The sequence below is a fragment of the Camellia sinensis genome, chromosome 8, assembly GCF_055761805.1.
Source record: "Camellia sinensis isolate YWXY chromosome 8, ASM5576180v1, whole genome shotgun sequence".
In the NCBI taxonomy this organism is placed as follows: domain Eukaryota; kingdom Viridiplantae; phylum Streptophyta; class Magnoliopsida; order Ericales; family Theaceae; genus Camellia; species Camellia sinensis.
In genome coordinates this window covers 188,749,634-188,770,263 of record NC_138968.1, presented here as the reverse complement: position 1 = coordinate 188,770,263, position 20,630 = coordinate 188,749,634, and the positions used below count along the sequence as shown (strand labels likewise).

The 20,630-nt window shown below is 37.8% G+C and overlaps 4 protein-coding genes across 4 annotated transcripts; 3 read left to right on the top strand and 1 right to left on the bottom strand.

Annotated features, from left to right (window-relative positions):
* Window positions 1–720: 720 nt before the first annotated feature.
* Window positions 721–6,657, top strand: LOC114277074 (DEA(D/H)-box RNA helicase family protein). The gene is made up of 8 exons (XM_082884382.1): window positions 721–1,255; window positions 1,644–1,919; window positions 2,356–2,679; window positions 3,257–3,448; window positions 3,523–3,678; window positions 3,878–4,296; window positions 4,618–4,781; window positions 6,111–6,657. The coding sequence occupies exons 1-8, from the start codon at window positions 887–889 to the stop codon at window positions 6,455–6,457; spliced, it is 2,247 nt and encodes a 748-aa protein (XP_082740508.1). The 5' UTR covers window positions 721–886; the 3' UTR covers window positions 6,458–6,657.
* A 1,118-nt stretch (window positions 6,658–7,775) lies between these two features.
* On the top strand, window positions 7,776–11,521 carry LOC114292933 (putative disease resistance protein At4g27220). Its single transcript, XM_028236943.2, is given in 3 exon segments — window positions 7,776–9,201; window positions 9,204–11,143; window positions 11,305–11,521. Coding segments are annotated over 3 exon segments (3,240 nt in total). The 5' UTR covers window positions 7,776–7,904; the 3' UTR covers window positions 11,308–11,521.
* Window positions 11,522–12,338: 817 nt separating this feature from the next.
* Window positions 12,339–17,389, top strand: LOC114292929 (putative disease resistance protein At4g27220). The gene is given in 5 exon segments (XM_028236939.2): window positions 12,339–12,443; window positions 13,041–13,665; window positions 13,667–16,499; window positions 16,636–16,752; window positions 16,850–17,389. Coding segments are annotated over 3 exon segments (3,501 nt in total). The 5' UTR covers window positions 12,339–12,443; window positions 13,041–13,066; the 3' UTR covers window positions 16,705–16,752; window positions 16,850–17,389.
* A 201-nt stretch (window positions 17,390–17,590) lies between these two features.
* LOC114292930 (DTW domain-containing protein) lies at window positions 17,591–20,326 on the bottom strand. The gene is made up of 2 exons (XM_028236940.2): window positions 18,007–20,326; window positions 17,591–17,879 (listed from the first exon to the last, which is right to left on the bottom strand). The coding sequence occupies exon 1, from the start codon at window positions 20,168–20,170 to the stop codon at window positions 19,082–19,084; it is 1,089 nt and encodes a 362-aa protein (XP_028092741.2). The 5' UTR covers window positions 20,171–20,326; the 3' UTR covers window positions 17,591–17,879; window positions 18,007–19,081.
* Between the last annotated feature and the right edge of the window lie 304 nt (window positions 20,327–20,630).

Here is a 20,630-nt window from a genome sequence, read left to right as displayed (position 1 = left end):
TACATACAATTTTTTTTTAAATAATAAAAATGTGAAGTGAGTTGATAAAAATAATAGTTAATGGTCGACGATGAGTATTGTAACTAGCACTAAGAGTGGTTAGATATAATTATTGGAGTTAGTGGTTAAAATCATCGAATGTCATAAAGTGGTAAAAGATGTTTTGAAAATGATCCAAGATCACATGCAATAACTATCTAATCATTGGAATCTATTAGAGAGATGATGGTTGAAACTCACTAAAAGGTTATTGACCAATTAGTTAGTGATTACGATCTTATTTTGAAAATAAATAAAAACATACTTATGTTTTTATTTTTTAAAATTTTAAGATTAATTTCATTATTTAGAGAACAAAATACTCTACCAAAAACTTTTCGACTCCAAATTTTAAAAATATTGAAAACTAAAGTAATGGGAAAAAACATATATATTTTCTATAAATAAAATCAACAAACTGTAAAAGTTACCTAAAATTTAAAATTTGAAGTTAAAAGTATGTTTTTGAATAACAATTATTTTTTTTGTTGAAGAAATTGTCAATGATGAAGTTTATATTTTTTAATTTCAATATTTATAAAATTTATCATAATTATTTTTCAAAATTACTTCTGAATTGAAATTGTTATTACTCTTATTATTATTTTGGCGGTGGTGTTTCCAAAAATCTGAAACTTGCGAATAAAGCAATAAAGCAGGGGTACTAATGTAAACAAAAAAAAACAATGGAGGTATTTTCATTAATAACCCTAAACTAAAATGTTTTCTCGTCTTCTCCTCCCCACTACAGAACCCAGCCGACTACCACCGCCCACACGCACATTCCACAAAACCAGTCTCTCATAAACCCTAGAAAAACCCTAGCCACACCCATACATCTTCCACAATGAGGCGACCCAAATCCAAACAATTCCGCGAGAAAAAGCGACTCTCGGAGGTCCAAGAAATCGAATTGATCGAATCGTGGGTCGAATTCGGAAAACCCCAACCCGGTTCGAACCCGTTGTCGCTCCCGCCATTGCCGTCCGGAGCTCCAATCGGCCGATTCGACGAAAACACGTTCTCTGCTTACGCTGGGAGCAAGAAATTTGATCAATTGCCTCTGTCTCAGAAGACGAAAGATGGGTTGAGAGAAGCCAAGTACACAAAAATGACTGATATTCAGAGGGCTTCGCTGCCTCATGCGCTCTGCGGCCGCGATATTCTTGGGGCGGCGAAAACTGGGTCAGGCAAGACTCTTGCATTCATCATACCGGTGAGTTTTTCCGAGAAAAATTTGGGTTTTTGTTTTGGCCTTTGTTTGGTTGCTGAGAAAGATGTGGGGAAAAGAACATAAAGTTTGTTAAAGAGAAAAAAAATCCAATAAAAAAAGGTTCAATCTTAACTGTGTCTACTACAGTAAGTTTAGTTTTCCTTGCATTTGGTTTGGCTGGTGATAATTTAAGGCATTGTGCTCAAGAAACTGCAAGAATATAATGAACAAAAAATGATATTTTGAAACTTTATATATTTGATGGTGCAGTACTTTTTTTTTGTTGGTGAGGTACACACACAAACATATGCATATCTATTAGATGCATTTGCTTAACAATCTTCACAAGATATGAATTTTTCTGATACATTTATGCTTTGTTGTTTTATAGGTTCTGGAGAAGTTATACAGAGCGAGATGGGGTCCGGAAGATGGGGTTGGTAGCATTATAATATCTCCCACAAGGGAGTTAGCCGGTCAGCTTTTCGAAGTATTGAAGTCTGTTGGGAAACACCACACTTTTAGTGCTGGCCTCCTAATTGGTGGTCGCAAAGACGTTGACGAGGAGAAGGAGCATGTTAATGACCTGAACATCCTGGTCTGCACTCCTGGCAGGCTTCTTCAGCACATGGATGAGACTCCGAATTTCGATTGTTCTCAGCTTCAGGTCAAGATAACTTTTTTTGCTTCACCACATTTTCTTGCTTTTTATTTGTTTAGGATTAGGATAGGATGCTGGGATGAAGGTAGAGTTCTTCCTGAAGCTCTGGGGATTAGAACAGTCCGTGTAATATTGATTCTAACACAACTTTTTTTGTCCTTAACTCACTTTGATTCATTTGCTGTAGTGGTAGCTCACTTTCCTTTTTAGAAAATTCCAAGCATCCACATTTAGGATCCTCGACTTTGTAACATATGGGACTTCACTTCTTCCACATTGTCATCCTGCGCACAATCATGTTGGAATCTCTTGCAGAACAAAATAAAAAAGTGATGTAGTATGGAAAAATTATGTTTTAGATGCCAACCTTGACTTATGTTTCATCTTATCCAGTTGGATATATTTCATCTGATTTGGGTGTATTTTCCTGGCCAGGGAACAGGTTTTGGTTCTTGATGAGGCAGATCGTATTCTCGATGTGGGATTTAAAAAGGCATTAAATGCAATAGTTTCACAGATACCAAAGCATAGACAAACCTTGCTTTTCTCAGCAACTCAAACAAAGTCGGTTCAGGATCTTGCAAGACTCAGTTTGAAGGATCCAGAGTATGTTAGTGTGCATGAGGAGTCTGTAACTGCCACTCCCAATCGCTTGCATCAAACAGCAATGATTGTTCCTCTTGATCAAAAATTGGACATGTTGTGGAGCTTTATAAAGGCACATCTTAATTCAAGGATACTTGTGTTTCTTTCAAGCTGCAAACAGGTAACCCAGGCACCATTTGTATTCTACCTGAAATGATATCCTTATTTGCATGGTACTCACAGGTTGTAATCAATCGTGTTTGTTATTAGCTTTGTAATATAATATTTGATATGTGCTGTTTAGGTGCATGCATGATGAGTCATTTAGGCTGGTTCTGATGAGGGTTAAATTGGTGGTCTACTTGAATTGATTTGTTGCTGTTTCTCTTTTCATATTCCATCCAAAATCCTACTGGATTTAGTTGCCTTTTTATAGTTTCAGATTTCTTTTTTCGGATTTCATGCACTCCATGCAAAGAGCTTGCAATAATATATTAGGAGGATAGGTCACTATTCTACCATGATATTACCTGTTTCACACGAGTTGTCCAAAGCTAATTTTTGCTGTGTCAGACATGCTTATGAGATAATAGACAAGCAAAACTCTACACCCTGATGGCCCTGCTGTGATTTTGTCGAACTCTTTGCATTGTCCTTATTGTCTACTTCTTCATTGTCATCTTTTCTCTCTCTCTCTCTCTGAGTTTTTGCACATATTGTCATTATTGTTTGTCACTTGTGGTTATGCTATCCAATAGGTAAGATTTGTTTTTGAAGCATTCAAGAAGCTCCGCCCTGGAATCCCCTTAAAATGTCTTCATGGAAGGATGAAGCAAGAGAAAAGGATGGGAATATATTCTGAGTTTTGTGAGAAACGTTCAGTTCTCTTCTCGACCGATGTAGCCTCAAGAGGCCTTGATTTTAACAAGGCAGTTGATTGGGTTGTGCAGGTGAGTTATTGGTTTTCAAAGAATCAATATTTTGTAGGATTGGGGTCCTTAATCTGATTGACTTGTATATTTAGGTGGATTGTCCAGAAGATGTTGCAGCTTACATACACCGGGTTGGGCGCACTGCTCGTTATCTTAGTGGTGGGAGGTCAGTTCTGTTCCTGATGCCCTCAGAAATGAAGATGCTTGAAAAGTTACAAGAAAAGAAGATACCCATTCAGTTTATCAAGGTAGACTGCTTCTTATTCATGAATTAAACCATAATTTATTCATCTACTTTCAGTTCACTGTCAAGCTATCTGCCTTGTGTTGTCATACAAGAGCTGTCAAATAAACTACATGGTTTAAAATTGAATTTCCCATGTTGTGTCTAGGTATATATGACCCTTCATGTGCTAAACTCGCTGTTTCAACTGCTTTTCATTTTAGGCAAACACAAAAAGGCTGCAACCTGTTTCCACATTGTTGGCAGCTTTATTGGTGAAGAGTGATGAATTGCGGGATCTGGCCTGTAGGGCCTTCATCACCTACTTGAGGTCTATCCATATACAGCGGGATAAGGAGGTTTTTGATGTGATGAAACTGCCCATTGAGGAATACTCAGCATCATTGGGTCTGCCAATGACTCCGAAAATTCGCTTTCTGAAACAGAAAATTAAAGGAAAAAAAGTGTCAGGAGAATATTCTCTTCAAGAAGAAAGTTATGACAAGGAAGAAAATTTGTTTGAGCTTCCAAGAGAAAGTATATTTACCACGAAACTTGAAGATGACAACGTGGATGAAGTTTTTCTTTTAACAAAGGCGACTCCACATGAAGAGCAAGATAAAGCAACTGAGATCGGAGATTTGTATGCACTTTCTTCCTTCTCTTTTAGTGCAATTCTGCAATATATAATCTAAAAATATCACCCCATGATGTGGTCTGGTAATTATGCAAGTTCATATGAATCACCCAATATGTTCTGTCCCAGAAAATCAACTGGCTATTCTAATAATCTAAACTATTTGTTTGTTGTCTGCTGCTTGAAAGAGTGCAAAAGATTAGAAGGCTTTGATCACAATTTGTTGATATACTATTATTTTCAATTTTTTAGCTGTTTACCTCTACTTTCCATACTCATGCTTGTTGCTAGTGCTATAATCTTGTTACTGCTGGTTTGTTTTTGTAGTTCAGCAACACGGGTTTTGAAGAAAAAGAAACTGAAAATTAATGTCCACAGACCAGTGGGGACCAGAGTTGTCTTTGACGACGAAGGCAACACACTGCCCCCACTTGCAACATTAGCTGATGTGAAGAGTGGCGATGACTCAGTTCAGCTTGACAAAGACACAGGTATGTTTGATATTCCTCGGTCATTGAAGAAGGTTAAATTAGTGGAAAGACATTGGCAAGGCTTTTATCAAATAAAGAATAATTAACAGAATATCTAAAAGGAGAAATAAATATCTTAATCTAATTAACTTCATTCCTTCTTGGTGGCATATTCTGAATGATTCAAGAAATTTAACTGCCCCACATTCCACGGACTCTTTGAAATTTTGGAATTTCAGAGATACCCGTGTCGACACAACATGACATGGGTGCGGGTGTGGGATATGGCCTTTACAAACAGATCCGGCTATGTTTTGCCCTAAATACAGAAGAAATGAAAGATGAGAGGGCAAGAAGTGAACCTGGACGCCGACTTCCCTCTGGTCGCTGGCTTCGATCTTGCGCCAATCGATTCCTCACTCTCGATCTTGTTTTTCTTTGATCTCTTCGACCTCGTTTCGATCAATGTCGTCTTCTATCTGCTGTCTTCCCAGTCGATCTCCTCTTCTCTCTCTCTCTCTCTTTCTCTCTCTCTCCTTTTTAATATATGCTATAAATAAATCATATAAGTTGTTATATAATAAATGTAATTAAATCATATATAATAAAAAATCTAATAAAATCTATAAAATAAATTATTTATTTTTTATTTATTTTAACATAATTTATTATTCTTTATTTGTTATATTTTTTTTATTTATAATATATATATCAATTAAAAGTAAAAAAGTAAATTATATAGATAAATTAAAAATATTATCAATAAAAATAATACATAAGATAAAAAATAATAAATATATTTAAAAAATAACTATTTAATTCATCTTTATATAATAAATATATTTAAAAAATAACTATTTAACGTATCTCTACTCGTATCTAAATTTGGATCCATATTCACGTATTCTTAATTTTTAGTTTTGAAGTGTCGGACCTTTAGATATGCACCCGTACTTGCACTCGATACACACACCTGAGTCTGAGTCCGTGTAACGTAGTGCCTGCTTTTAAATGCATGACCATTAACTATTTAACTTTTATTTGATTTGCCAAACCATCCTGTCTGACCGAAAAACTGAATGTGCAAAATACGACTACGATTGCTTCATGTTGGGTTGGTGTACTTGACTCAATTCTTGGAATTTGTAGAGAATTTTGTGAAGGCTCTGACGTGTAGTTGTTTATTCACTTTCTATACACGGGTGGCACCCTGGTTTAAAGATTTCATACTCGTCACCAAAAAAAAAAAAAAAAAACACTTTCATCTGGGGAAAGTAGAAAAAATCTAATACATGCTTCTGCTTTGTTATGCCTCTTGAATGTTGGATTATTGTTATTATTTTGTGGCAGTAAGTAAAAGATATGCGGAGATGAGAGAAGAGTTAAAGCAGCACGATAAAGAAGACAAGCTTTTGGACCGTGAGCGTCGCAAAGAGAAACGAATGAAGCAGAAGATGAAGTTGAAAAGGGGACGGAAGGAAGAGGAGGATGATGAGGGGGAGGAGGATCTTTCTGGGTCAGATGGAGAAGCAACCAGGAATCGGGCCAACAAAAGATCGAAGAAATATTTTGACAGTGACAGTGATGATGCTGAGAGAAAGAGAGATAATGATAAACTTGCTATCAAAGCGGACTCCATTTCTTTGGCAGAGCAAGAGGAATTGGCTCTTAAGTTATTGAGTTCCATGCACTCATAAATTATTGATCAGTGTTGTCAAAAATTTTTGTTGACAATTTCCGATTGAAGAAAATTTTGTTGCATATTATATTTAAAGATCACAATATGAACTCAGGGAAAGAAGTAGGGGAGAAATTATCCTTGAGTTTTGTTATTGCAATGATGTTATAATGGAAAGCCAACATGAATTAACATTTTAGGTGTTTTTAATGTCATAAACTCATGTTATATGGTGCTTCGTCTTATTACAATATTTTTTGAAGTGAATTTGAGAGAGGGGAGATGGGAAAGGTGCATTGAAGTAAGTTTTTATCAATATTAATAATTAAAGTTATAATTGTTTTAATAAATTTATAATTATTTTTTAAAAATTATACTGAATTGTAATTGTCTTTTTAAAATTTAGAATTTAATTTTGGACAGGAAACGAATGGAAAAAAAATTACTGTGTTTGAAATGAATTAGGACTGAAAGAAAATTTTCTTTTCTTTTGGTTTAGTTGTTGAGAAATTGAAAAAGAAAAAAAAAATGTAAACACAATAATACCTCTATTGCATTAAGGAAAATGTTAAAAACTTCCCATTGATTGAATTGTAATTTTTTCTAAGAAAAATGTTACAATAATTATTACAATTTTAATGTATATTCATATATTCTTAAATTATTTTATATAGAAATCTTGAGGGTTGTCTAGAGTGGTTGGTGAATGTTATCCCCCACACAATTACTCAAGATTTGATTCTTAACACTAAGATTTGAGAAAGTAATTTCTTGTGAATTTCTTAGTCTCAGTGTGGATGACTTGCCTTTGATGGGACTAGTGAGGGAATTAGTTGAGAACTTAAATTATTATTATTTTTATTTTTATTTTTATATAGAGACACCCAAATTCGTTACATTCTATATAGTATTTAATGTGGCATAATATGTCTAACCATTTAAAAAAAATAAGAGATGTTATACAAATCTAGAACTTTCATTACTAAATAGAAGTGAAATAAAATGATGAAATTAAGTTTGGTGATAAATAGTTATTTTTACATACTTTTCACATAATTTTATGCATATATCAAAATTAATTATTACTTTAGCATTTTTTTTTTCTTCATTTAATAGACAAAGTCAATGTCAAGTTGCAAGTTGCAAGTTTTTTCGTAATTGTCTCCTTTTTTTATCATTCAAGATCCCTGTTACACGTGAGAAGCTCATTAAACAATGCACCAGTTGAGCCACCTTACTTGCCTGTCATTCTATTCTGTTTCTATGTTCACACCACAACATGATCAGAAAAACGACATCCTATTCTTCAAAATAGACGGCATTGACTCTTGAAAGATGTGGAACTCAGCAAAGGTGATCTCCTTAATTCAAAAACTGACTCTGATTTCATCAGCAATTGTGGTTCTTGTTCTTGTTCTTTTTCTTGCATTCTTTTTTTTATCTCAAATTAGGAGCTAGCTACAGACATGACTCCTGTGAATATTGCAACTGTCATTTTAGCCAAGGCCGGCGAGTACCTGGTGGCACCCATTGGCAACCAGCTAAGCTATTTTCATGGCTACAACACCAACATAGAGAACTTTCAAAAGCAGCTTGAGAAACCCTGTGATTCAAGAACTCGCATCCAACAGTCTGTAAATGCAGCCACAAGAAACGGGGAACAAATTAAAGCCGGTGTCCAAAAATGGCTAAGAAATGCAGACCTGGTGATAGCAGAGGCAGAGGAGTTCAATTTCGAAGTCCAACTCAACAGAAGGTGTTTCAACGGGTGGTGTCCTGATTGGATGTCACGGTACAAGTTGAGCAAGGAAGCAATAAACAAGACAGCAACCATCGCGGAGCTTCATGGTAATGGCCAAATTGAGCATGTCTCTCTTCCAGCACCTCCACCAGGTATAGCATTCATTTCTGGCAAAGATTTTGTTACTGTTGAGTCCATTGAATCAACCATGGATCAGATTGTCGAGGCATTGCAGGACAGTGAGTGTGACATTGTTGGGGTTTATGGGATGGGAGGCATAGGAAAAACAACATTAGTGAAAGAAGCCGGGAAAAGGGTTAAAGATTTGGGCCTGTTTGATGAGGTTGTGTTGGCTGTTGTGTCCCAAACACCGAATTTGAGAAAGATTCAAGGTCAAATTGCAGACATGTTGGGGATGAAGTTTAGTGAGGAAAGTGAAATTGGAAGAGCAGGCCGGTTATATGGAAGGTTGAACAATGAAGAAAGGGTACTCATAATACTAGATGATGTTTGGGCGAGTATCAACTTGGTTGATGTGGGAATTCCTCGTGGTGATGATCACAAGGGCTGTAAGATTTTGCTCACTAGAAGAAGGGAAAGTGTTTGCTTGGTTATGGGGATTCGAATGAAGAAATTTCAAGTAAGTCACTTGTCAATAGAAGAATCTTGGGATTTATTTAGAAAGAGCGCTGGCACGATTGTTGATTCTTCCACTTTGAATGGTGTGGCAATGGAGGTCAGTAGAGAGTGTGGGGGTTTGCCACTTGCACTTGTAATGGTTGGGAGAGCGTTGCGTGACAAGGGCCTAGAGGAATGGAAAACAGCACTTCAACAACTCAAGAAGTCTAAGCCCTCGATTGATTATTTGGAACTAGATCATGTTTTCTCATGTCTGAAATTGAGCTATGACTATCTTAGAAGTGAGGAAATCAAGCTATGCTTTCTGTTTTGTTGTCTGTTTCCTGAAGATCATGACATAAAGATTGAAGACTTGACTAGATATGGAATGGGGAAACGGCTGTTTAGAAAACAATAGAAGAAGCAAGAAAGCAAGCGCATTCCATAATCAGATACCTCAAAGCTTCTTGTTTGTTGCTAGACAGCGACAAGGAAGGCTGTGTTAAAATTCATGACATGGTTCGGGACTTTGCAATATCAGTTGCATCCGAAGGCAATCATGGCTTCTTAGTAAGAGCAGGTGTTGGTTTGAAGGAGTGGCCGAAGAGGGAGACATTTGAGCACAACACAATCATCTCATTGACAGACAACAATATTCTAGAGCTTCCTGAAGGACTAGAATGTCCAAAACTCCAAATGTTACTACTGGGTGAGAACGAGGAGTTTGAGGTGATCCCAAATGAAGTTTTTGAAGGAATGGTGGGACTAAAGGTTTTGGATCTCAGTGAAAGGATTGGTGTTCACTCTTTACTTCCAGTATTCCCGGGCGGTTCTTCACACCGACCAAGGATCTTGACACTGCCATCATCACTCAATTTATTGGCAAATCTTCGGACTTTGCACTTGGATCGCTGCAGATTAGGTAACTTGTCTCTAATTGGAAAACTAAAGAAACTTGAAATTCTTAGCTTCTTTGGTTCTGATATCAAAGAGTTACCAATGGAAATAAGAGAACTGAGCAATCTGAGGCTGTTGGATTTAAGTTTCTGCCAAAAACTAAAAACCATTCCGGCAAATCTCTTATCACATCTGTTTCGTTTAGAGGAACTGTACATGGGAGGTAGCTTTAGGAAGTGGGAGGATGGAGGAAGTAGTAAAGCGTGCCTTGCTGAACTGCAATCATTGTCCCATTTGTCCATTTTATGCGTGGAACTCAAACATATGGGATGTTTTCCTGAAAATCTCCTCCTCCCAAGTTTGGCTAAATTTGAGATAACAATTGGGTACGATTCAATGAATTGTTATCCAAATTCAAGAAACTTGTATCTCAGAGACACTGCATTAGTCGAAGGGATTAAGGCCTTGTTTGGAACAATAGAAAACTTGACATTGTATTGCGCAACAAAGGGCTTAACAAATTTTCTCCCTGGCATAGATCAAAAGGGTTTAAATGGATTAAAAACTCTCAATATTATAAGTGCTGATGAAGTGATCCATCTCACAGATACCACCAAATGGAATCCACCAATTGTGTTTGCAGAGTTGGAGGAACTACATCTTAGGATTTTGGATGGGATGCCAGCTATCTGCAGTGGCTTCCTTCCCTCCAGATCCTTCCAGAAACTCCGAATCTTGAAGATCAAATGGTGTTCTGCATTGTGGTATATTGTTTCAGACAATTTGCTTCCAAGGTTACAAAATTTGGAACAAGTCACAGCATATAATTGTGGAAACGTGCAGGCGATATTTAAAATCGAAGGAAATGCTTGCAAGGAAGAGAATTCCTTGCTCCTCTCTACTCTGAAAGTTTTGAGGCTAGAAAGTTTGTTTCATTTGATGTACATATGCAAAGGCTCCATCAGAAATGTGAGCTTCATGAGCCTAACAGTTGTGGAGATCAAACACTGCCAGAACATTGCTCATCTCTTTTCGACTTCCATGGCTCAAAGTATGTTGCAACTGGAGATTCTCAAGATAGAAAGCTGTATTAGAATGGAGGCAATTGTTCCAAATGAGGAGACAGGGTTGGAGTTTCCGAACCTAAAAGAATTACAGGTGAAAAGATGCCTTGCAATGAGGACTCTATTCTCAGTTGCAGTTGGCAATGCTCAATCAGAAGGAGAAGAAAAGAAGAATATAATTTTCGCTCGACTGGACAGATTCCAACTCATAAATATGCCAGTCCTTGAGAGGTTTTGTTCTATGGATTACGGCGTTGAACTTCCATCTTTAAAAGAATTGGAAGTGGAAAAATGTCCTATGATGAAGAACTTTTCTGATTTTGGGTTCAAGGGTATGCCAAGTGCGGTGAAAATTCAAGTAGACGAGGATTCGGCTTTCCAGAAGGTATGCATTCTCTCTTCCAGTGAAACATTAATTGTTCTTAAACATTAAGAAGATTGATTTGGCATCATCTAAATTAAATGAATTTTCTCGACTTGACTACAATGGAATATTTGTCATATTTCTTGTTCTAACAAGTTTTGTTTGGATGATCTGGATTGCAGTGAAGGCAATTCTTCAACAAGGATGGTTGTGGAAGTACAATTCGCAAGCAATTCTTAAACAAAGTTGGCGGGGAAACACTCTTTTAGGTCATTCGAATTTATGTAGTAATATTGTTCTGGCTAGGGATTTTCCGTGTGCCTGTTGTAAACTTGTGGTTGATTTTGTAATTTCAACTCAATAAATCATATAATACTGTCTGATGCGGTTGTGTTGTTATGTTGGTGTATTATAGCCATCTTATTTTCCATCATGCATAAATAAAATGTTCTTCACTTGTTAGGATCAATGGTTCCATTCACTGGTAGTTCAATGAAACACGTTTTTCCTTAAAAAAGAAAGCAATTGTGTGCTCCATTGATGCCTCAAGGTAAAGATGGGTGACTGGGTGACCTAAGTGCATGTGACTCTCGCTAAAGTAGAGTCTAAGAAGGGCAAGATGTAAATTGATGCCTCAAAGTGTTGGAAATTATTGGGCGTGCAACCGATAATGAATTCCACTGTGCTTGGAAAAGTTTTATCATTAATCGTATAAATCTGCATAATGCAGCGCCTTCAAAAGCATTGCAAGCACAACTATAAGCAACCTTGTATTCAAGGCAGAAGAGAACAAAACTACCAAGAAAGGTTGAATAAGTAATCCTTTTTTAGTTTAGTTAATGGCAATCATGAATTAGTGTTATTATATATGTCTTGAACATTAGAGCTTTATTAAACCTGAATTCAACCCAAAGCTTGAATTGTTCATCATTCTATCAGAATAATAATTAAAAAAAGAAATCTCGACCAATTCTCATATCATCATCTCAATTTGACTCTATGTACTAACTCCACCAAATGAGTATTTAACTATAGTTGTAAATTGTAATGATAAGTCTAAGTTATAAGCAAAGCGCGTTCTTCTCGTTTTCAATAGCTCAGTCTTGACTTTAGTGAAATAATATACGAGGAAAATGATGTCAACTTGCCCTGTAAAATAAAAATTAAAAAAAAGAAGATGATAGACCTATTTATTCTGTCTCTATGCATACAAGACTTTCATTCTCATATATGAGTTGGGTTTAGGTGTCATTGCTTCTGTCTCATCCATCCTCTTCACAAGACATTCCTCATTTCCTATAAATTGTCTATCCACAGACAGGTATGTAAACAGTCCTGATAAATATATAATTCATTTTATTCACCCAAAAATATATAATTCATTTCAATTTGATTTCTTTCTTTCTTTACTATGTTTGGGATTGCTTTCTTGAATCTTTAAAACCATGAAAAAATGGATTTCGCTGGGTTTTAAAACCTATAAGACTCTGATTAGTCGGGTAGAAGAGAATTGCAAGTTTTCGAGGTAAAAAAAGAAAAGAGATTGGTTTTTCTCAGGTTTTGGATTGGGGCTTCAGTGAATCTAACCGAGGCTTCAATTTATATTCAGTGAGTGAATTTATGTTGCATTTTTCACCTGAATCTTTTCTTTGGCATTCAATTCAACAAAGCTGGCAATCAAATTATTTTCTGTTTGTATGTGTGTGAGGGGAAAAGATGACTCTTCTGGTGGGTAAGCTAGTTAGAGATGACTCCTCTTCTATGTTCAAAATATCACTACTTACACATTTTCTAATGTGAATATCATTGCTCTGTTCATGTTTCTGAAATATTCTGTTTCCAACCAAAGCCAAAATATAAATATATATTTATCGAAACAAAATTTATGATCTTGGTTGTTTCTTTGAAAATTTCCTAGAATCAGAGAGGTAGAAGGACCTGGGCATGGCTTTGGGTATTTTTGTTACCCTTCTGATGAAAGCTGGTGAGTACTTGGTGGAACCGGTTGGTCAGCAGCTGCGTTATCTCTTCTGTTACTACAAAAATGTGGAGAATTTCCACAAGGAAGTTGAAAAGCTTGGCGATATGAGGGATAGCATGCAGCAATGTGTTGAGGCAGCCAAAAGAAATTGAGAAGAAATTAGAATCGATATACAGAAATGGTTAACAAACGTGGATGGAGTTTTGGCAGAGGTGGAAGGATTGGGCCATGAGCTCAATTCGAAGAAAAGGTGTTTCAATGGATTGTGTCCTGATTGGAGCTCGCAGTATGAGTTCAGTAAGGAAGCAATCAAGAAAACAGCAATCGTTACAGAGCTTCAAGGCGACATGAAGTTTGGAAATGTATCGGTCCCTGTACCTCCACCGAGTACAGAATTCATTTTAAGCAATGATTTGGTGACCTTTCAATCCACTGAATCAACTATTGATCAGATCATGGAGGCATTGCAAGATGACAGGTGTGATATAGTTGGGGTTTATGGAATGGGAGGGATAGGCAAAACAACTTTAGTGAAAGAAGTCGGTAAAAGAGCTAAAGAACTAAACAGCATAACAAAAACCAGATTTGAGAAAGATACAAGGGCAGCTTGCAGACTTGTTAGGTCTAAAGTTTTCGGAGGAGACTGAAATTGGAAGAGCAGGTCGACTGTATGAAAGACTGAAGAAAGAAAAAGGGGTTCTTATAATACTAGATGACATTTGGTCAAGTATTAACCTTGCAGAGGTAGGAATTCCCCGAGGTAAGGAGCACAAGGGCTGTAAGATTATACTCACTACCCGACAAGGACATGTTTGCAATACTGCTATGGGGGACCATATGGAGAAGGTTCCGGTTAGGCTGTTGTCTACAGAGGAATCATGGGATTTGTTCAGAAAGTATGTAGGAGGAGCAGTGAACAACGCTCCCACATCGAATTGTGTGGCCATGGAGGTTGCTAGAGAATGCCAAGGTCTGCCCTTGGCACTTGTGACTGTTGCACGAGCATTACGAGATAGAAACATAGAGGAGTGGAGAGCAGCACTCCAACAACTCAAAAAGTCAAAATCCGTCAGTATTGATGACACAGAAGAAAGTGTTTTTTCCTGTCTAAGATTGAGCTATGAGTATCTAAGAAGCGATGAAATGAAGTTATGCTTTTTGTTATGCTGTTTATTTCCCGAGGATCACAATATTCAAATTGAAGACCTGGCTAGGTATAGCATGGGAAAACGGTGTTTGAGGGATGTGGATACAATGGAAGAAGCAAGAAGGAAAACCCATGAAATAATCATGCACCTTAAAGCTTCTTGTTTGTTGCTAGACAGCGATAAGGAAGGCTGCGTCAAAATGCATGATATGGTTCGTGATCTTGCCATCTCAATTGCATCTGCGGAGAACAATGCATTCTTGGTAAGAGCTGGTGTTGGTTTGAAGGAGTGGCCAACAAAGGAGACTTTTGACGAATACATGTGCATATCCCTGATGACTAACAATATAAAGAAGCTTCCTCAAGGATGGAAGTTCCCCAAACTCCAAATTTTGTTAATGGGCGAGAACGAGGGGTTTGAGGAGTTACCTGATGCTTGGTTAAGGGGAATGACAACACTTAGAGTGTTGGATCTGAGTGAAAGGGTAGGTTTTCGCTCATTGCTTCCAAGCAGCAATTCCATTTCAAGCAGCTCAGTGCTTCCAAGGTTCTTGACACGACCTTCCTCATTACTTCCAGGTCATGATTCCATTTCAAGCAGTTCATTGCTTCCAAGGGTCTTGACACTACCTCCCTCACTCCAATTGTTGGTACACCTCCGAACCTTGAACTTGGACCGTTGCAAGTTAGGCAACATATCTGTACTGGGAAAACTTAAAAAGCTTGAAATTCTAAGCTTCTATGGTTCTGATATCAAAACTTTGCCAAGGGAAATAGGGGAACTCAGTAATCTGAAGCTGCTTGATCTCTCTTTCTGTCAGTATCTTCAAACGATTCCACCAAATGTGATCTCGCGTCTGTCACAACTAGAAGAACTGTATATGGGAGGCAGCTTTCATCGGTGGGCCATTGAAGGAACAAAAGAAGAAAGAACCAATGCTTGCCTATCTGAATTGATACCGTTGCTCCGATTAACCATTTTATGTGTTGAGCTAGAAAACATAGCATGTTTTCCCAAAGGCCTTCTCCTTCATAAATTACTCAAGTTTGAGGTAACAATTGGCCACGATTCAATTAAATGTTATCCAAACTCAAAAAGATTGTGCCTCAGAGAGATTAAAACCCCAATACCAAATGAGGTCAAGAACCAGTTTCAGTCAATTGAAGAGCTGACATTGTTTTGTTTGGAGGAAATTAATATTATCCCAGACCTTGATATATGGGGTTTAAATAGCTTGAAATATCTCAAGGTAATCTCTTGCGAAAGCATGTTCTCACTTGTAAATACAAACGAATGCAGTCCACCAGTTATATTTGCAGCGTTGGAGGAACTGCACCTTCGGAATTTGGATAACCTGGATGTTATATGTCGTGGCTCACTTCCAACTGCTTCGCTTCAGAAACTACGAATTCTCACGGTTGAAAGATGTTGTAAATTTGTCCCTTTTATTCTTACTTCCGAGTTGCTTGATATGTTATGAAGTCTTGAAGAAGTCACAATAGCAAGGTGTGAAAAGGTGATGAAGATATTTTGGCTTCCAATGGGCGAGGAAGAACACATGCCACTCTCTACTCTTAAAAAGTTGCGTTTAGAAGCTTTGCCTTCGTTGTTTTCCATATGGAATTCTTCCAAGTCGCTCGTAAGACTACAAAACCTAACAGTTGTAGAAATTAGAGATTGCAGATTTATAAAATTTATCTTCCCTCATTCCATTGCTCAAAGTCTACAACGACTCGAAATTCTCAAGATAAAAGGGTGCCAATTTTTGAAAAGAATTGTTCAAGGTGATCAAACCGACCATACTCAAGCTGTTGGTTTCCCGAACCTCAAAGTTCTTCAAGTGGAAGATTGCACGGATTTGACAAGTCTATTCTCAGTGACTACTGCACAGAGTCTTCGGCAACTAAAAGAACTAACGATAGTCAAATGCGAACAGTTAGTGGAGATCATAAGCCATATAAAGGAAGGCGAAGAAGAAGAAGAAGGAAATGATGAGGACATTTTGTTGCCAAAAGTGCGTAGCTTCGAAGTCACAGATTTGTCAAGCCTTAAAAGGCTTTGTTCGGAGAATTTTTGTGTTAATCTACCGGCCTTGAAAGAGTTGGTTGTGGACCGGTGTCCAATGATGGGGATGTTAGCTGCTGATGCCGCTGCTTATGGACTGCAGAGTGCATCCAAAACGATGAAAATACAAGTAGATGGGCAGACGCTGAGTGCCACAGCCGTCCAGAAAATCTTTAGTGGAAAGGTATGGATATTCTTAGTCAGCTCATCATTTCTTTTAGGCTTTAATTCTAAAGCATATTTTTTTCCAGGATTCTAGACTAATTAGACACATTAAACAGAACTGCTATTGACTTCTTTCTTCTTGTTGATATCTCAAGGGAAAAAGAAAAATCAACCAGCACAGAAAATCCAAGGAAATTAAGCCTCTCCTCAGATATGGTAGTTGAAGCAAGAGGAAGATCTAGCTTCCGCGAAGAATCCGCAGTTAACCACAGGTAGTGATGACTATCTTGTTCATATGGGTACAGATTTTTAATAACCAAAAGACCATCTTCTTAGAGATGTTTGACCTAATGTAAGCTTCTAATTCAGTGTACGCAGTCAATCAATCAGATGAGGAGCCAGTTCTGTCAAGTTGTTCTCCTGGTAATGCTCACTTATTTCAGGGATGTTGCACAAAAGGCTGTCATATATTTATCTTAGTTTTTCAGCACAATCTATTGCTTTGCTTTAGCTCTGCAGCTCTTCTCCATCACTCCACTATTACTAGGGCTACACAAGGGTCATCACCCGTTACTGAACCATGGAACCTTAAATCCAACAGGTGAGTCCGATCAGATCGGCACAGCTCAAGGTGGTTTGGGGGGTTGGGCAGCTTTTTGCACAGCCCTAGCTATTACTACTGATGCTGGTGCCCTTTGTTGCTCCAAAATTGTAGAAGTTATGTTCGTGTGTGTGTGCTGCCAAGCTTTAGTGGCACATATGCGTCTTCGCTAGTGTGGAAGTGTTTAAGCTCTCCTCGGTGAAGACCTGTGTGTGGCAATCTTGTATTGTATATCCTATGATTGATGTGTAAATTGGAATAATATGTAGTTGATGACTTGTATAGTTTTATTTCGTTGTGTTGATTTATCAGCCAGAGTATATTATGCATTCAAGCAGTAATCTAATAGCTAAGTCTAAGTGTTGGGTGGCTAGTAGAGCTAGACATCAGAATTTTATAGAGGCCGAGGATATAAACATCAGAATGCGATCAAGAGCTTTGAACTTTAGTGAAGGATTTTGATGATTTACAAATATGTTGTATCAAACTGAACATTAGACATTCAACTATGTAAGAAAATTTAACAATATATAATCACAACAATTATAACGTCATACTATTTAAAAAAGCCTAACGACACACAATCACAAACAAACAACCATCTCAATAATTACAACTACATCATCCCCTTAAAGAGAAGTGGAATTGTGATGTTACATGGTTCAAGTGAGTCCTCTCCCAATTATCTTGCAGACTTAAAATACCACTGTATAATGCTAACAAGCATCTTCCCTTTTTTTTTTCTTTTTTTTTTTCTGATGGTGGAGAATTTATAGGACCCGGACCAAAATCAGGAACCTGGAAGAAAAGGAAATCTTAAGTTGGCATGATACTGGCCAAAGACCCCTCCAATAATTAAGTTGGAAGATAATTCTTGAAGAAAAGAGCTAGGGTAAACATAAAAGAACCAAGTGGATTGGCTTACCTTGAGTGGTTGCTCAATTGATTTCTTATAGCAGTTTTTGGTGCGATTTGCTAGGGATTTAGATCTTTTGATTCCCATTGTCCTCAACTGTGAAGCTTTAATTGTAGGCAGAGATTCCATACACTAAATAAGGGAATCAGTTATGATGCAACTTCCTCTGCCATATGTGCATGGTCAGGCGTCACTGATTGGGTCTTCCCGAGCGAGTGAACCTTTGCTGAATGAGCTGGGAAATGCTCTTGCCGACCTGGCCTAGCTCACTTACAAACATGCCAACCCAAACTTATCTGGATCAAATATCTACTCATCTTGCCGACCTTGAACACCATGGGTCACCCATTTTTTCCTTGGACTCTTGTTTAGGCTTAAGATCCAGGGACTCAGGACAACATCAAGCAACTTCATTACCAAAGGACTACTGGGAGCTCTGTTTTGATGCACCATGCCTGAATATATCACCATGCTTAAAACAATAATTCAAATGCTGGTTTCAACACCCACTGGCCCACAATCGTGGTTTCCTGAAGAATGTGAACTTCTATAATCAATAGAACAACATAATTGGTGAAACAAAAGAGCAGTTCCTTGAGAAGCATCTACCATGTGCTCAATCCCGTGAACAAGCACATAAGCAAGGTGAATCAATTTCTCTTCCCATATTCAATTATGCAAAAGGGGTTAATGTGCATACATATAGAGAGATGCAACCAATGGATGGAGTTGTAGAATGATTTTGAAGGTCACTGACCTCACTAACAAATGAAGAGACGCAATCTTAATTAGCAATTACGTTATAGTTGGCTGCTATACTAGCACGGAAATTCTAGATAAAACCAATATGCACCTTAGAATAACCAGATCAATCATGTTTTCCAAGCAAGTTCTGGGATTGAATTTAATGCAATTTCTGAATAAAAATGGATGCCTACTTAGCTAGGGAGATAAAATACAGTCAATCCTGAGGTTCTACCAAACACCGAACAGAAAGCCCCAAAACCAAAGTTTCAGCGACTCAAAAAACCAAGTAGTCAAATTCACTTTCTATAGTTAGCAAAATCGAGCTTGAGTTAAAGGCTCATCCTAGAGAGATTTTGCTTAATCTTTCATCCTTGCATCGCCTTTGATCTCCTACCATGGACTCAAAAACATCCAACAGATTGTCCAACCCATCACTCTCATCCCCTACCGCCTTCAATGTGTATACAATGCTCTCAATCGTGGACAAACATCCAACCCTAGGCTGCCGCCTCACTTCACTATACAAGCTCATTTTATCTAAATCCAACTTCAGATGAGGCAAAAGCTTCAACCAAGGGTTCTCCTTGTACATCCTCTTGACCTTGGACCAAGTTCCATCCAAGACAATCAAATTCCTCACCTTGAAATCCATAGCCTCAATGCCAACTGATTTTTCACTTGGGAAAAGAAGAACCGATCCAGGAGGAACCGCGATTTCAAACTCTTCGAATTCTTCAATTTTGATGCTCCCATTCAGTTGTTTGCTCTGCCACTTCTTCACAACAAACCCTTTGGATAAAGCATCGAGGACTGCGGGAGAAGCCAAAAGCAGATCAAAATTAAGGTTCTGAGATTGAGTTTGTGGCATCAAATTACGCACAAAAGAGCTAATGACACCATATTTTCCAATAGTGAAAGTGATGAGAGGTCCCTCAACACCTCTTGGGACCTCTCCAATGTGATGAATCCCCAACCGAATTCGCTTGTTCTTGTGCACACTATCAAATTCACTACTCAAATCAGGCTCAACAGGCTTGGAATTTCCCTCTTCTGAATCCACAGACCCTCTTTTCGAAGTAGACCCATCAATTTTATCAAAGACTCCATTTTGGGTTAGTTCAAAATCAGAAACATTATCAAAATATGAACTTTTCGAACCCATTTCAGAATCCGATTCCAGAGACCGGATGACGAACCGGGCTTCGAAATTCACATCGGAAACTGACGTAACATTGAGATTCTTGAGCCCTAGGGTCGCGATTCGGGTGGAATTGAGAGGGTGGTTTCGCTCGAGACTGTGTTGGAGAATGGTGACACCGACCGAGTTGTTGAGACTAGGGGTCTTGATTCGAATGCACAAGCAGAGACGCGAGGGTTTCGAACAGGAAGGGCATGTGGGTCTCTTGGAGGAGGACTCGGTCGCCATTACTAGAGCTGGGTTTAGGGTTTGAGACAGTTTGGATCTTGTTTGGCTGCAGAGAGGGTTGAGAAAGGAAGAGAGAGAGAGTTGTTTGTTGCCTGCGAGTGAATTCGTGTCCGAAAATAGAACGACATTTGTACGTGGGACATTAGAATTGAAATTTTTAGATGGAGATTTATATACACAAAAGATTTATCTCTACTATTATATATATATCTATATAATAAGTCACCAAGATTTTTGAAAAATGTATCAAAATGTATGTGACATACATTTTGATCTAATGGCTGAGATTAATCTCAAGTATATATCAATGGTTTAGATCAATGGTTTATATCAAAATGTATCAAAGGTTTTTCGCCCAACACATTTCTGTGTCTCCCCCATACCCTCTGTCTTCTTCCCATACCCTCTATCTACCTTCCCATTCCTACTCTCTGATGAGATGTAAAGCTTGACAGACAAA

Bases quoted from the DNA above. Each gene is read 5' to 3' on its own strand.
- LOC114277074 (XM_082884382.1), top strand. From the start codon at position 887: ATGAGGCGACCCAAATCCAAACAATTCCGCGAGAAAAAGCGACTCTCG. The intron at 1,256-1,643 runs GTGAGTTTTTCC...GTTGTTTTATAG, and splicing joins CTCTTGCATTCATCATACCG to GTTCTGGAGAAGTTATACAG. The intron at 3,449-3,522 runs GTGAGTTATTGG...TTGTATATTTAG, and splicing joins CAGTTGATTGGGTTGTGCAG to GTGGATTGTCCAGAAGATGT.
- LOC114292930 (XM_028236940.2), bottom strand. From the start codon at position 20,170: ATGGCGACCGAGTCCTCCTCCAAGAGACCCACATGCCCTTCCTGTTCG.